General features: G+C 45.7%; 1 protein-coding gene across 1 annotated transcript in view; it reads right to left on the reverse strand.

The window, feature by feature from the left end:
- Positions 1 to 17,848, reverse strand: part of NUP107 (nucleoporin 107) — a 101,618-nt gene that overhangs the window by 53,690 nt on the left and 30,080 nt on the right. The window contains exons 11-12 of the mRNA XM_077469173.1: positions 13,642 to 13,717; positions 12,911 to 13,024 (exon numbers count right to left, since the gene is read on the reverse strand). Of these exons, the coding sequence (XP_077325299.1) occupies positions 12,911 to 13,024; positions 13,642 to 13,717 (190 nt within the window). The remainder of the gene's footprint in view (positions 1 to 12,910; positions 13,025 to 13,641; positions 13,718 to 17,848) is intronic.

A 17,848-nucleotide genomic window follows, 5' to 3' on the forward strand; every position in this document is an offset into this window, starting at 1 on the left:
GTTTAATACCACATTTGGCCCAAACTTTGGGGTCTGGTAGCGAGTAGAGATGGGGTAAGGTAGGATTGTTCCATAGGGGGGCGTGCGGGGAGATCGCAGTCCGTGGAAACCCTTCCAGTCCCAGTCCCGCCCTGCAGGCCCTTAAAGTCGTGTGCATGGAGGGTGTCAGGTCGTAGGGGGCTTTGGGGCCCCGCAGGGGTAAATGTGTTAAGGCCTCCATGGAGCGGACCACCGCAGCCTCCAGAACCGCCGCAGGGTTGGATGCGTCTGGTACCATCCACCAGACTACCGTGACTAACTGCGCTGCCAGAAAATATTTCTGGCAGTCAGGAAACGCCAACCCCCCCCCGCAGCACTGGACGCATCAGCGTGGATTGTTTAAATCTATGGGGGCCGGGGCCCCAGAGGAAAGAGGAGAACATGCGGTTCAATTTTGTAAAAAAAGGAGGAAGGTATCCATTGTGGGGAGTTACGGAATAGGTAGGTAAATTTAGGTATGATCTTCATCTTAATTAGGTTAATGCGGCCTAAGAGGGATAGAGGAAGGTTTTCCCAGGTTTTCAACCTGGCCTTAACTCCTTGGATCACCGGATCTAGGTTAAGGGGGATAAAGCTGGATGCAGCTCTTGAGACCCTCACCCCCAGGTACACCATGTCTTCTACCCATTGCAGTTGGAGATCTGGCGGGGCTAGCCGTTTTGCCTCAGGGTCAATAGCAAGCAACTGGGACTTCGTCCAGTTCACCCGCAGTCCCGTTATTTTGGAGAAGTCAGTCAGAACTCGCAGTGCTCCTCCAAGGGAAGGGCCCGCGTCATTCAGAAAGAGTAGGAGATCGTCAGCGTAGAGTGCTACCCTCTCCTCCAGCCATGCTATTTTTAGCCCTTTTATGTGGGGAGAGACCCGCAGTGCCTCCGCCACCGGTTCCATAGCAATGGCGAATAGTGCTGGAGAGAGAGGGCAGCCCTGCCTGGTACCCCTGGACAACTGGAAGGGAGCCGAGACATCCCCCGCCAGTCTGATGGCCGCCTTTGGGGATTTGTATAGGGTTTGTAGCCACCCAATAAAAACCAACGGAAATCCCATCCTCCGCAGAATTTCCCAAAGATAAGGCCACTCGATTGAATCGAATGCCTTTTCGATATCAAAGGAGGCAACCGTTCTAGTGCCCACATTATCATGTATGGCATGCAGATTGGTGAATAGTCTGCGGAGGTTGATATCCGTTGATTTCTGGGCCATGAATCCAGTCTGGTCAGGGTCTATAATGGAGGGTAGAAGGGGGGTTAAGTCTAACGGTGATCAATTTAGATAAAATTTTGAAGTCAGTGTTGAGAAGAGCAATGGGTCTATAGGAGGCGCACTGTTTGGGATCTTTATTGGGCTTAAGAATTAGAATAATATGAGCATCTGCCATGGAGGGTGGGAGTGCTCCCCCCTCCAGACACTGGGTATACAGGTCAGCCAGCAGATCCGCGTGGGATCGATAGAACTCGACAGGCAGACCGTCAGGGCCTGGGGCCCTCCCAGCCGCCAACGAGTTAATAACCACATGTACTTCCTCTGCAGTAATAGGCCTGACCAGACGGGACCTCTCCTCATCCGAGAGCCACCCCAAAGCCAGGGGGTCTAGGAGAGGCGCCATCTCGCCCGGATCCACAACAGGAGGGAGCGTGGTACTGTATAGTGTCTGATAGAAGGCGCGAAACTCTTAGGATACCCTCCCGGGATGTAATAGATTCCCCAGTAGGAGAAACTAATTCGGGGATCAGGGTCATAGGGGTATCGTGGTGAGACATCATTGCCAGTAGCCTACCATTTCTATCACCCTGCTCAAAAAACCTTTGTTTAGTGTGAAATACCTCCAAACGGGTGACCTCAGAGAGGTGGAGGTGAAGATTCCTTTTGGTGGACTGTGGCCACTCAAAATTGGAAATCGAGGGGTCAGACCCATAAACAGCAGATGCCTCCTTGATCTCCTCCTCCAACTGGGTTGTAGTGGCCTGTTGATTCACCTTTACTGCCTTAATTTCTGACATATAGTGCCCTCTAGTGAATGCCTTGAAGGCATCCCAAACTGTGGGAGGAGAGGATGACCCCGCGTTATGTTCCCAATATTCTTACAGTATTTGTGGGATTCGCCCCGCTATCTCTTCATGGGAGATCCAATGGACCCAGAGGCGCCACAGGGAGCCGCTGCGCCTCTCCGTCGTCCGCATAGTAATCTTGAGGGGGGAATGGTCAGACAGCCCACTAGGCAGGTATGTCGCCTCTACTACGTCTGATAACATAAGTTGATTTGCAAACGCATAATCAATTCTAGAGGAGGTTTTATAGGACGTAGAGAAGCATGAGTAAGCTTTAGTGTGTGGGTGCAGCCATCTCCACACCTCCGTAACTCCCGCCGCGTGTGTCCATCCCAGTAGGTCCCCCCTAGAGGACTGCGATGGAGTGGGCCTATCAAGATCAGGGGAGAGGGTGTTGTTAAAGTCCCCCAGGATTAGTAATTTAGCTGGACAGTATGGGGTAATCCTCTCCAAAATAGTATACAACACTTCCGGCTTAAAAGGTGGCGGGATATACACTCCTACCAAAATATACCGTTGTTGCCAGGCCGTGAATACCACAATCACAAATCTGCCATGGGGGTCTGTGTGAACAGCTTCAACCGTACACAGAAAGGATTTGTTTATCAGGATGGAGACCCCCCTGGCATATGAGGAATACGAGGCATGAAAAGTTTTCTGAACCCAATGCTTTTTCAAGGCCATAAGCTTACTCCCCATCAGGTGGGTCTCCTGTAGGATCAGTATGTGTGGGTTGTGCGTCTTGATATACTGGAACATCAGTGCCCTTTTAAACTTGGAGTTGAGGCCTCGGACATTCCAGGATACCACCGACATAGTTCCCTGATCACGTAATGCCATGATTCCAGGGGGGAGATTCTAACGTCCGAATGAGTAAGTCCCACCTGAGACCCGCCCGATAAAGTAGTTTTAGAGCAAGAGCCAACCGCACATAACATACACCAAGCATAAAAAACATTACAACTTCCCAAGCACTGGGTGCTTTTACTACCGGTACCCGGTGTCCCCCAAAAACACTGGGGGTGGACCAGGAACCGGTCTATACCCAAAACTAACCGAAACATTGTGGAGTGATAACCCAAACACTAGGCCACACTACAGTCCTCCGCAGAACCGCGGACTCAACCTTAGAGGTGTGTACTCGGTACCAGTTCACTGAAGTGCATGTGAACTATGGAAGTTCTCTGAAGGGCCATAACAACCCCCCTTGGTATACCGAGTTCCCTCAAGGTGGGGTGGGGGGGGGGGACTTGTATCCTCCCACGGCAAAAGGGTTCGGTGAGATTGCCTCCAATTGGGTGGAGAGCAGTTGGTTCCCAAATTCTTGTGGATGAACCCAGTCGTGGGGGGTTCAATGTGGATTACCTGTCCAAGTACTTGTGAGGTGGCTCCGGTAATGATAGAAGGTTTGCACCTATAAAACGAGTAAGGTCCGGGGCAATCCGCGCATCAGAGACCTTTACAAGGATAGGCCATCAATGCAAGGTGGTCAGCCAGTCGTCCGCATCCGCTGGGTTATCAAAGAACCGGATTGCTCCATCGTGTTGGACACGCAGGCGGCTAGGGTAAAGCATGCTATATTTAATGTTCTTGTCCCGGAGCCGTCTACGAACATCATTGAATGTTTTCCTCTTCCGCTGCAAGTCAGCCGAGAAGTCAGGGAAAAGATGAATGGTGGCGTTACCATAGTTGAGGGTAGGATGCTTGCGGGCCTCAGACAGAATTCTGTCTCTGTCTCGATAATTAAGGAAGCGGACCAGGAAGGGCCTGGGGTGATTACCAGGGATGGCACGTCCGGAGGGCACCCGATGGGCCCTTTCCACCACGTAGGTAGGAGGGACATCGGTAAGATTCAAAAGATTTTTAAAGAACTCTTCCGCAAAGACAGCCGGATGGTCCCCTTCTTCTTTCTCAGGAAGCCCCAGGACTCTAACATTATTACGTCTAAGCCGGTTTTCGGCGTCGTCTGACTTCGCGACAAGGGATTGTACTGTGCGCTGCAGCTCAGCGATGGAGGAGGTATGTGCAGCGGTAAGATCCTCCGTGGCGGAGACTCTGGTCTCAGTTTCAGTCATTCTCCCTCTTATTTTGTCAAGGTCATTCCGGATAAAGTTGCACTCCTCTGCCAGGTGGTCAATGCGCACAAGCAGTGATGTTCTACTCTGCTCGATCGCAGCGAGGATGGTGGCCGTGCCATCCTGCGACAGAGGGGCCGGCCCCTCGGCCGCCGGAGCCTCCCCGGGGCCCATCTCCAACTCAGACAGCAAGGTCTGGAGTCTCCCCACAAGTATGTGATGCGGCTGGCTGGGATCTGAAGAGAGTTGAGGCTGTCGGGGTGCGGAGTCAGTCTCAGCAGCCTTGGAGTGCCTCTTCCCCCTTCCTGGAGGGGGGTGACATCTGACGAGACACAAAAAAAAAAAGGGGGGGGCCCCTACAGAGGAGCAAAGGGGAGCACTATGTCCAGCCCAGGGGAGCACTAGGTACCCAGCCAGGGAGGGATGGCATAGTCCAGGCGGGCAAATAACAGTAACCTGCAGCCCCCCCCACAGCAATCACCCAAGCAGAGGCAGATGTAGAATGTACAGCTGGAAGAGTGACCAGGGAAGGCCGCAGGCAGGGGGGGGGGGGATCAGGAAGAATGTTGGGGGAGACACCAGGCCACTGGGCACCCAAATCGGCCCCCACAGCAGCCCCCACCGCTCAGCGCTCTCAGTCACTACAGGATGGCAGGGTGGATGAAGAGGCAGGTACAGGCCGAAAGATCCCCAAGCTCGATTTTGGGCCCGGCCGGCCGCGATGCACTTCCGCGGGGCAGCCGCGCAGGAAACAGCGGTGTCCGGCAGGCTTCACTAGGCCGCAGTAGGCCGCGGCCGCCACGAGCGTTCCCAGTGGCCCAGGAGGTCCGCGATTCTCGGCAGGCAGGAGGGAGAATGGGGCACCATCACCAGGATGGATGGCAGTCTCTTACCCCAGGCCGGGAGCGATTCGTACCAGCAGATCCGCAAGATGGCGGCGAATGCAGGCCCGAGCGGCGCGCGGTCCCCCACGGCCGAATTTCCTTTCAATTTCGCCTCAGGGCTCTGGAGGGGACCGAGAGGAGCAGATTGCAGCTTTGATGCAGTGATTTTAGGCCAGTAGACGCTGAGATGGCCAAGGATGAAGTATAGGATTCCCGGAGCTCCTCACAAACACGTCTGCTGCTGCTCACATCCGGACACGCCCCCTACAATATATATCCTTAATAATATAAAGTACAATAGTGATAAATGTGCAAACATATGACGGAATATTGTGCAAAACAACTTAAAGTGCAATAAGCTTCCAAGGTGCCAAAAACTTTCCAAAGTGCAGTCCGTGCTAAGCAGTAGTTGAATGCTCCAATAATGTGACCATCAAAATAATTTTATAAATCAAGCCCCACAATATTGCAATAAATTATAATCTTCATATAATAGTTCATTCAAAATCAATCTCGGCTGGAAGTGACGATGACACCTGGCTCCTGTTGATTCAGGCTCTATGGAAATCAAGTAATTCGTTGAAAAAGTCACGTGAGCGGTTGAGCAGCAGGGAGGAGCCAGGTGTTGTCGTCACTTCCAGTAGCGGCCGAGACCAGAAGTACCCATTGGTTACATCGCTTTATACTCTGCTTATATGTGTTTGTGTGGATTATTAAAAGTTATATTTTATTCATAGTACACATTGGAGTCTCTTATTCTTCTCTTCCTCACCATAGGATTGGATTCTTTATGGCTGTGAAAACCAATGTCATGTTACAACATATGGCATGCTGAAACTGTGGGAAGTTGATGTGAGAGTAATAGCCATCACTCATACAGCGTCATATGGCCTATAGTTGCCGCTAATAGAGGTGAGAGGGTGGGGCAAACAGGGGGCGCACCCCGGATTACACAGAGGATTGGTGGATTTGCACTGTTTGAAGGTGGACTGCACCCAGTTTTGCACTTTAATTGATTTTGAATGAACTATTATATGAAGATTATAATTTATTGCAATATTGTGGGACTTGATTTATAAACTTCTTTTGATGTCACCTTATTGGAGCATTCAACTACTGCTTGGCACAGACTACACTTTGGAACGTTTTTGGCACCTTATAAGTTGATTTGCACAATATTCCATCATATATTTGAACATTTATCACTATTGCACTTTATTTGTATTAAGGATATATATTGTATTTTACCATATACATGTGGTGATGATATTTTTTCACTTATTTGAATTTTTTCACTTATTTAACCACTTAAGCCCCGGACCAATTGTCAGTCAGATCTTTTTACAATTTCGCACTGCACTGCTTTAACTGGTAATTGCACGGTCATGCAATGTTGTACCCAAATGAAATTGGCATCCTTTTCTTCCCACAAATAGAGCTTTCTTTTGATGGTATTTTATTGCCTCTGCGATTTTTATTTTTTACGATAAAAATGGAAAAGAAGACTGAAAATTTAGAAAAAATAAATAAATAAAAAGATTTTCTAATTTTTGTTATAAGAAAAAGCAAATAAACTCAACTTTAGTCATACATTTAGGCCAAAATTTAGTTTAAAAAATGTCAATAAGCGTATATTTATTGGTTTGCGCAAAAGTTATAGTGTCTACAAACTAGAGTACATTTTCTGGAATTTACACAGCTTTTAATTTATGACTGCCTATCTCATTTCTGGAGGTGCTAAATTAGCAGGACAGTACAAATCCCCCTAATTGACCACATTTTGGAAAGTAGACACCCCAAGGAAATTGCCGAGAGGCATGTTGAGCCCATTGAATATTTTGTTTGTCCCGAGTGATTGAATAATGACAAAAAAAAAAAAAAAGTTTACAAAAAGTTGTCACTAAATGATATATTGCTCACACATGCCATAGTTATAAGTGGAATTGCACCCCAAAATATATTCTGCTGCTTCTCATGAGTACGGGGATAACATGTGGGGGTCTTTTTGGGAGCCTAGCCGCATACGGGACCCCGAAAACCAAGCACCGCCTTCAGGATTTAAATATAAAACGCTACCAAAAAAAACTGTTAGCGATCGCAGGGATCAGGCCTGACTCTGCGAACGTGACAGTGATCGATCGATGCTGCACTTGGGTGGGCTGGGCAGAGGGGCAAAACGCAGGTGCTAGCAGGTATCTGGGCTGATCCCCAACAATGCGTTTTTTGGAACCCCAAACTGCTGGGGACGCTAGCATAGATCTGATCAGATATTGATCTGTTTAGATACTATACCACTAAGGGAGGTGTATGCTTTGCGTGTGGGCGTTAGCGGTACTGGCACTAACCTAGCGCTGCCTGGGGCGACGCAGACCCTAACTGACCCTAAAACCTAATTGATATCACCCGCCGGGTGATCAGGGGGCTAAACCTTTATTGGGTAATAAATGATGGGTGCCCTGATGCTATAAAAAGCAAACTAACCAGCGTCACCCGTAACACTTATACAGTGATCACTGGTGAAAGGGTTAACTAGGGGCAATCAGGGGATTAAAACCCTTAGTAGGTAGTATATGGGGGTACCTAACGCTATAAAAACCTGGCGGTGAACCCTAAAAATAACTAGCTACCCAGCGGCACCAGTGACACTAATGCAGCGATCAGAAAAACGATCGCTTAGTGACAACTGGCAAGGGGGGGGGGGGAATCGGGGGTTAAACATTTATGGGGGGGGGGGGTAGGGGGCTACCCTGGACCTAACACTAACTGCCCTGACAGTTTTTACAGTAACAACTGACACTAAATGCAGTGATCAGTAAATAAATGATCACTGCAATCAGTGACACTGACTGGGGGGGTGACTGGGGGTTAAAGTGTGCCTATGTGTACCTACATATCAGTGTAAGTGTAGTGTTGGTGCACTTACTAGGATGTCTCCTCTCCTCGCTGTCCAGTCAAAAAGACTGCCCCAAGGAGAGTAACATCACTTCCTCCTGCCTGTGTTTACACTACACAGGCAGGGGAAGCTTCTCATTCGCCAGGAGCAAACGAGAGAGGATGGCCAGAAACCAACGGCCATCCCCTCATCCTGGATCGCTCCTGAAGCAAAAAACGGACCACCGCAGCCAGCGGGAGTCCAATCGGACCCCCTACCCGCTGGAAGGCAGGCACGTACGGGTACGTGCTTGTGCCTGTCCGTGCCATTGTGCCGACGTATAATTACATGCAGCAGTCCTAAAGTGGTTAAGGATTGTAGTTAAGTGAGGTAGTGCCACATATCATTTACAAATAGTCACTAAGACAAGTAACATTTCAGCGATCTCCCCAACACACCACTATGGAAAAATCCTAAACTGACACTTCTGCGAGTACCCTGATCCAATTATCTGGACCAAAAATGGTATTAAGGCTATAAAAGATATAGTGGGTAATGGGAAACTTCTACAGTTTGATGCCCTGAAAACTAAATTTAACCTCCCCAACACTCACTTGCTTCGTTATCTACAGCTCAGACATGCATACACCACCCAATTTGGAGATACTAGTATTAGCCTGCAAATAAGCGATCTAGAATCTCTACTGAGGGAAGACACTTTAGACAAGGCCTTGTCTACGATATATAAACTGTACAGGAAAGTCAGGGATCTCCTTGCACAGTGTAGATCGGCGTGGGAGGAAGTGTTCCCCCAGATAGATGGAGACGACTGGGATGATATATGGGATATCAATTTTTCTAGATTGAATAAGCTGATCCCTAGCGGATACCAATTAAAATGTTTACACTGCATATATCTGACTCTGGCTAGATTGGCTAAGGTGTTCCCCACTCGTCCGGTTGCTGGTGGTGCAATTCCCTCACTGACGATTTTATGCAGATTTTCTGGAACTGCGTAGCCATCCAGGTGTTTTGGAGGGGGGTTGCTGAGTGTATAGCTGAGGTAACAGTCATTCCTATACAGCCCTCGGTGGAAGTATGCCTCCTGGGCCTGGTCGATAATCTAGCCCCCAAAAGAGTGACGCGTACATTGCCGACGATCCCAATTTACTATGCTAGAAAAATGATAGTGTTATCATGGAAAAAGCCCAACCCCTCCAACAGTATCGGCATGGAAAGCTGTGGCCAACAAGCTGCCCCTCTGTACAAAGCTACATAAACTAGCAGGGGCATACCAAAGAAAGTGTAGGGTAGTTGGATGAATAGCAAAAACTACAGAAACGGATTGAGTGGCCATACATTGAGCGATACCTCAGCTGGCTCTAACATGTATGTAGTCATTGAATTGTAAGTATTAACCACATATTCTCAGCAAGGGAAGGTCCAGGGATATTTTTAGAGTAAATGGCTGGCATGTACGATAAAGGTACAGGAAGAGGACATGTGGTTATGGTTTAAGACATTTATCTTCTCACTACAAGGTTGTCGCAGATAAATGAAGGCCTTATTGTGATCCTGATTATATCACTGGGTGAGGGTTTGGGGTCAGGAGGGAAGAGTCAATGCTGAAGAAATGAATATTGTTTTCTTTTTTTATGTGGCCCATTGGGCCTAGTGGCTGTTTGTATACTTGTTATGAAAAAAGTGATAACTAAAAAAACTTAAAAAAATAAATAATTACATGTTATACTTACGTGCTCTGTGCAATGGTATTGCACATATCATCCCTGGTGCTCCTCTTCTCAGGTCCCCCGTCGGCACTCCCAGCTTCTCATCTTCGGCGAGTGCCCCATAGAAAGCCGCTTTCTCTGGGGGCATTCGTGCAGGCTCCCACCCAAGCCACCCTGTCTGCGTCTATTGACACAAACAGGGCATCTCGGGTCGGTCACCCACCACAGATTTTGATCGCTAGCAACAGGAGCCAATGGCTTCAGCTAATATCAATCTACCCAGTCAGAAGGGAGAAAGCAGAGAGAGAGCTGCTGCTCTCGTGCACATTGCTGGATCAAGATGGGGCTCAAGTAATATGAAGGGGAGGGGGGTTGGGGATGCTCCTGCACAGAGAGTTTCATCTTAATGCACAGAATGCATTCAAGTAAAAACCTTCAGGCTGGGTTCACACTATTGCGCATTGGATGCGGGTTTCTCTGCATCCAATTCGCATATCAGGAGACTGACTGGCTCTCAATGAAGCCAGCTCACACAGCTCCTGGGTGGCTGTGAAGTGAATTGCACAGGAGTCCTGTGCGTATTCTGGTCCGTTTCAGGTCCGAATCCAGACAAAAGAGTCGGACCGAAAAATCTAACCTGAAAACAGTGAACAGAGACGCACTGGTCCCCTGCTGTGAGCTGCTCCACACAGCAGCGCGAATAAAGCCTTAACTTTGATAACCACTTTAAGAAGATCATTTATGAAGAAACATATCTCCAGAATGGAAAGCCTTGTAAACAATCAAGAAGATATAACACTGCTTTTTATTTCTATTGACGCAATATCCTGCTCTGCAGGATTCTGTCATTCTGACACGATTTGTTTAACCACTTCAGGACCGCCGTATTGCCATTGTACGTCAGCACAATGGCACAGGCAGGCAGAATCACGTACATCTACGTGATTGCCTTCCAGCGGGTGGGGGGTCCCATCGGACCCCCTCCCGCTGGTTACGGCGGTCCGATTCGGTGCAGGAGCGCTCCGTGATGAGGGGATGGCCGTTCGTTTTCGGCCACCCCCTCTGGATCGCTCCTGGCCAATGAGAAGCTTCCTCCCCTGTGTATTGTTTACACAGGAAGGAGGAAGTAATGTCATTCTCCTCGGGGCGGTCTTTTTGACCGGACTACGAGGAGAAGAGTAAAAGTAAGTCTGCACGAACACTACACTGACATGTAGGTACACACAGGCACACAAACCCCCCCCGATCCCCCCCCCGATCGCCCCCCGCCCCCCCTCCCCCCCCAGTCACAGTGTCACTGATTGCATTGATCATTTCTTTACTGATCAATGCATTCAGTGTCAGTTGTGACAGTAAAAACTGTCAGGACAGTTAGTGTTAGGTCCAGGGTAGCCCCCTATCACCCCCCAATAAAGATTTAACCCCCTGATTGCCCCTAGAGTTAACCCTTTCACCCCCTTTTGCCAGTGTCACTAAGCGATCATTTTTCTGATCGCTGCATTAGTGTCGCTACAGTCGCTAGGTAGCTAGTTATTTTTTTAGGTTCACCGCCAGGTTTTTATAGCGCTAGGTACCCCGATATACTACCCAATAATGTTTTTAACCCCCTGATTGCCGCTAGTTAACCCTTTCACCCCCTTTTGCCAGTGTCACTAAGCGATCATTTTTCTGATCGCTGCATGTGTCGCTAGGTAGCTAGTTATTTTTTTAGGTTCACCGCCAGGTTTTTATATCGCTAGGTACCCCGATATACTACCCAATAATGTTTTTAACCCCCTGATTGCCGCTAGTTAACCCTTTCACCCCCTTTTGCCAGTGTCACTAAGCGATCGTTTTTCTGATCGCTGCATTAGTGTCGCTACAGTCGCTAGGTAGCTAGTTAACTAGGCTCCCAAAAAGTCCCCCACATGTGGTATCCCCGTACTCGGGAGAAGCAGCAGAATTTATTTTGGGGTGTAATTTGACTTCTGCCCATAGCATGTGTGAGCAATATATCATTTAGTGACAACTTTGTGCAAAAAAAAAAAAGTTTGTAATATTCCCGCAACTTTTGGCAAAATATAAAATATTCCATGGACTCAACATGCCTCTCAGTAAATAGCTTGGGGTGTCTACTTTCCAAAATGGGGTCATTTGGGGGGGTTTTGTGCTATTTTGGCATTTTATGGCCTTCGAAACTGTGATAGGTAGTGAGGAGTTAAATCAAAAATTTGCACCCTTAGAAATCCTGAAGGTGGTGATTGGTTTTCGGGGTGCCGTGCGCGACTAGACTCCCAAAAAGTCCCACACATGTGGTATCCCCGTACTCGGGAGAAGCAGCAGAATGTATTTTGGGGTGTCATTTCACATATAACCATGGCATGTGTGAGCAATATATCATTTAGTGACAACTTTTTGTAAAAAAAAATTTTTATTTTTTTTTTTGTCATTATTCAATCCCTTAGGACAAAAAAAATAAATATTCAATGGGCTCAACATACCCATCAGCAATTTCCTTGGGGTGTCTACTTTCCAAAATGGGGTCATTTGGGGGGGGATTTGTACTGCCCTGCCATTTTAGCACCTCAAGAAATGAGATCGGCAGTCATAAATTAAAAGCTGTGTAAATTCCAGAAAATGTACTCTAGTTTGTAGACGCTATAACTTTTGCGCAAACCAAAAAATATACGCTTATTGACATTTTTTTTTACTAAAGACATGTGGCTGAATAAATTTTGCCCTCAATGTATGACTAAAATTTAGTTTATTCGATTTTTCTTATAACAAAAAGAAGAAAATATCTTTTTTTTTTCAAAATTTTCGCTCTTTTTTCATTTATATCGCAAAAAAAAAAAATCGCAGAGGCAATCAAATACCATCAAAAGAAAGCTCTATTTGTGGGAAGAAAAGGACGCAAATTTCGTTTGGGTGCAATATTGCATGACCGCGCAATTACCAGTTAAAGCAGCGCAGTGCGAAATTGCAAAAAGACCTCTGGTCCTTAAGGTGTTTATTGGTCCGGAACTGAAGTGGTTAAATTCAAATACCACAACTTTTTTTTATTGTGTGTAATACATTCAGCACTAACATCTCATTGACATATTTAATGAAACACACTGCTGTATTTATATAATTTGCAATTAAGAACACCATAATGGAGAATACATGAACATTTCCAAATACTAAGCAAATATCACAAATCAGCAGTTTCAAGCCAAAACAAATTAGGATTATAACAGTTCTATAGCTAAAGTAGCCCAAACTAGGAAAAATTGGCACATCATACCTCATCAGTCATGCCAGCTCTGATCAAAGTAAAGAGATATTTTAGAAGTCTGATGTCATCTTCACGATCCAGATCATCCAGAGGAAGTTTCTGTCTAATGGGGGCATCAGGATCCTAAAGAAAGTTAGCAAAAACAATGTCATTCTGTTTAGCATAGTTTACATATCCATTTGTAAAACAGGGGGGATTGACACTATATGGAGTCTTGTGTAACAAATTATCTCTAGAACAGCCCCTGTTGCCTCTGCGGTACAAAACACCAGTCGTGAATGGTAGGTTGGGTGACTGCAGGAAGCAATATGGAAGGTTTTCATTTCAGTCTCTGATAAATGAAAACAAATTCCTTTGAGATGTCATTTATAAAATGAAAGTTGCATGGCCTAGATTAAAGGGAGACCACTGCAGGAAACAAGCGGCGGTATTAGAGCCCTTAGATGGGCATGATGAAAATGGCATCTAAAAATACTGAAAAGGATAAACACACTAATTTACAATAAAACTTTGGAAAAACATGGAGTTAGTAATGAGATTGAGCAGGGATATTTGCTGACATTTACCAAACAAAAACTGTCCCGCATAACAGACAGACACCATAAAACTTCTTTTAGGGATTGGTTTGCCATCATTTAAATGTAATCATATATTGTACAATGAGGTTTTCAATCCATGCACATGCAAAGTGTTACAATGGTTCTAAACATCAACTCCACAATTTTACAATGTATACTCACCAGTTCAGAGACTAGTGGACGACCACTGCCTAGTACTGCAATACTTCTTTTTTTTAATGAGGACAGAGTATTCTCCCTTAAATTAAAGTAAAACAAACAGAGAAATGTCATAATTCTGGCCTCAGTTCAGTTTTCTTGTAGAGAATAAGTCACCAGTGGGCAATTGTGCTAGTATGAATCGCCACTCAAACTGTCAAAAGCACAAGATAAACCAAATGTCGAGTAGCAACAAAAAAAAGGTGCTTGGTGGTGCCTGCATTTTAACAAAAATACCATTCTCTAGTGCCCCCCAACTTCTGGGGTATGGAGAGAGAAGGCATACACTTTGTGCCAGTGGCCTATTGCTAGACACACTGGGGCAGTAGGTATTGCATAATCCTTTGGAACTATATGAATAGGAAATTCTAGTGCTAGCAGGCAGATTTTTATTTTTTAAACACCAATTACCCACCTCTTAAGTTCATTTTAAATTTTGTTTTCTCAATATGGGTTCACAGTCCATGTACTACTTTGATTTAGAAATAGTTATGCTGCAACTACAAGCCAATATCTCTTATCAATTGAAAAAAAAAAAAAAAAAAATGTCCCCATCCAACACAGAGTTGTCCTGTGCACGACAACGATAAACTTAGCAACAGTATACAGCTGCCAAAAGAAAGTCAATGTCATGAATGGATCATGACTTTTGACTTGCCAGTAAAATCTGTTTCCTGGAGTACAGTACAGGACACAAGCTTCTTTAAAGCGGAGCAAACGGGACACAGGAAAAGTGTTAAAATGTGAAAGATTTAATACAAAACAAAATCACACTCACATTAAAATTTGTCGTCTTCAACATAAAAACTATCCACAGAGCCAGATCCTAAAAAAAGTACCAAAATGGCACTGGCACCACCAATCTGTCAGCTAGAAAGTCAGCACCAGTAGGAGAAAAAGTATTTTTGTGTGAAGTTTTTTTTTTTTTGAATCTGGGTCTTTGGATGTTTTTTTATGTTAAAGACAAAAATATTTAATGTGAATGTGATAGTTTGACTTTGTATTTACTCTTCCAAGTTTTACTACTTTTACTGTACCTGGTGTGCTCTTCATTTGTTTGTTACAGCTACATCTCCAACAAGATCAAACTAATGAGCTGCATAATTTGTAGTCCATGTTTTTAGGAAAATTTGGACTAAAAGACTAAATACGTTCAGGAAAGTTACATAATGTGCGCTACTTTTTCTATGTTTTTATTCTTTAAAAGCTGAACCGTCCACCATGCTTGCCTCTCCAACCGTTCGAAAGTCCACGAGTAAGGATTAGCTCAGGCGTGTTCGCATGGTCCACGTGCAGAGCCAACCAGGAAGTCGGCGCAGCGCTGCACTAATCACAGGCAGTGAGACATTGCCCCGATGCGCAGCTGCAGAGATCGGGCAATGTCTCACTGCCTGTGATTAGAACAGCGCCGATTCCTGGCGGGCTCTGCACGTGGACCATGCGAACACACCCGAGCTCATCCTTATCTACGAGTCCGTTGTCTGTGCCAGTCATAACACAGGGACCACGCCAACAAGGTAAAATGGAGCTGTGCATGCACAGATTAATTTACAAGCCACAGAAGACTGCGAGCAGGTAGGCAGCTTTATTCTACTGCAGAGGAGACATTGTATGTTTGCAAGTTTTTAAATGTTGCCTTTAGTTCTACTTTAAAACAATGCAACTGGGTTAAATGGAGCTACCTTCAGGGTTGCTGGGAGGCTCCAGAAATGACCCCTATACAACTCCTCCCAGCAAGATAATGAGAACAAATGGGACGGTCCTGTTTGCCTGTACTGTACTCCAGGAAAAAGATTTTACTGGCAAGTCAAATATCCTATTTTCCGTATTGTACAAAAACGGGAAACAGACCCCTTTAACCACTTGCTGTTTGATCATTGTACATAAAAAACAGTCAGGTGGCTCCTTCGGCATCTGCATACCAGCATAAAATAGGTAATAGCACAGCTCCAGGGAGAGCTGCACAGTGGAGCCATATAAAATGAGCAACATTCCCTTAGACCCCTTTTCACACTGAGGCAGTTTTCAGGTGTTTTAGCTCTAAAAATAATGCCTGTAAAGCACCTGAAAACTGCCTCCCCCCAGTGTGAAAGCACACGGTGCGCTTGCGGGACAGAAAAAGTCACGCAAGCAGCATCTTTGGGGCGGTGTAGGAGCACTGTATACATCGCTCCTACACCACCCCTGCCCATTGAAATGAATGGGCAGCACTTCCAAAGCACCTGTAAAGTGCTTTGGTAGATCCACAACACAGGCGGTTTTAACCCTTCTTTCGGCTGCTAGTAGGGGTTAAAAGCACCCCACTAACAGCCAAAAAGCGCAGATGAAAACGATAAAAAGCCGTAAAGTCAGCACGCTTTACCACTAATGGACCTGCCACCCCAGTGTGAAAGCAGCCTTAAGTCATCAAAAGATATAATCAAACAAGCCAACAGAGATGGCAGCATTGCTGTGCAAAATAAGTAAATATTGGATGTCAGGGTAGCACAATGCTTCCTTTCGGATGCCAATACATATACTAATATGAGTAATGATCTCTTAGAAGGTTTTAGAGTATAAACTGAAGCTCACGTAAAGCCCTAGCTGCAAAAAAAGTTAATAAAAAGGAGTTTTTGTTTAGAGAATTTTGTTGCCAGTTGCCCGTTTTCATCACCTATGGAAAATCCAGAAGGATTTGGTTACACCTCCCGGTAGGTAAATCATTGCCATGGACAGTATAAACTAGTGGGTTGTCCATGTACATAGATCATTTTTTTGCAACCTTTTATATTTGTGACACCATACACCCCCTTTAGAATTTGAAATGCTATAATAGAGATGGGAGCCCTCCCATACTTGGCTCACCCATGACGTGTGTTTACTATACACATCAATACCTCAAAGTTGGCCTTTGTGCTATTAGTCAAACATTTTGTGGAGAAACAACGCCTCCATAAATTGAAAAATTTGTATCAGTTATTGAGGTCACATTCAAAATTCTGTCTCTTGCTTGGAGTTTTAAAAAAATTGTCAAGAGAGAAATCTTATGGATCTACAAGTTAAACTCCTGATTATAATATAAGGTCTAAGTGAAGAAAACAAGAGTTAAACACCTCTATATTTTTCAGTTCATCTTTTTTTCCTCTCCTGCTGATAAAATCTTTTTTTTTTTTTTTTTTTATTTATATATATTATGAGATACTGACAGTATTTATGAATACAATTATCTGCACTTCCCTCTGACACTTCATTGACATAATATAAAACTTTGTTTCTAGTTAGTATATTTTGTAATGACATTTTATAAGCTTGTAGAAGCATAGCTGCAAACAAGATACTAATGCAGGCATGTCCAAAGTGCGGCCCGCGGGCCAATCGCGGCCCGCGGCTCGGTTTTGAACGGCCCGCCTGGTTATTTGGACATAATATCTTTTGTGGCCCCCCCGACGATCTCCCAGCGCCGGGGGCCACAAAAATATATATATGCTTCGGAAGGTACAGGGAGGACAGGACCGAGCGCCGTACACAGGAGAATTTCCTGTTTACGGGCGGCCTCTGTAATAGGAAGTCCTTCTCCTGCACTGCCATTGGACGACTGTTCTGTCCATCAAAGGAGGCGGGACTTTCTATTAAAGAAGCTGCCATGTAAACAGGAGATTCTTCTTTGGCACTCGTCAGTGCATTCCTGGCAGTGGCGCGGCGTTCTCCTGGCAGTGGCGCGGCGTTCTCCTGGCAGTGGCGCGGCGTTCTCCTGGCAGTGGCGCGGCGTTCTCCTGGCAGTGGCGCGGCGTTCTCCTGGCAGTGGCGCGGCGTTCTCCTGGCAGTGGCGAGGCTACATTCTTGGCAATGGTGGGTCTGCAGATGTGCACTGATTAAGCTGCATTGGTGGGCACTGACCATTATTTTGCTTCACAGTTCTTTATTTAAACATTTTTTTTTTTCCTAAAACTTCCCTCTTAAAGTGAAGGTGCGTGTTATACGCCAATTAATACAGTATGTACAAATACGCCCAAGCTCATCTCTTCCCACACACAGCCACAAAGGCAAGAGAATTCTTGTTGGGCAGTGTATTAGAGCTCGAACGAACACACTTAGACTGAATTTTAACGGTTCAAAGAATGTCAGGCAAAATGGTCGGCCCTCGCGCATGTTCACTTCATCAAATCCGGCCCTCTTTGAAAAAAGTTTGGAC

Source organism: Lithobates pipiens, unplaced genomic scaffold, assembly GCF_037356315.1.
Source record: "Lithobates pipiens isolate NorthernLeopardFrog02 unplaced genomic scaffold, aLitPip1_a1.2 Scaffold_8, whole genome shotgun sequence".
NCBI classification, from domain to species: Eukaryota; Metazoa; Chordata; class Amphibia; order Anura; family Ranidae; genus Lithobates; species Lithobates pipiens.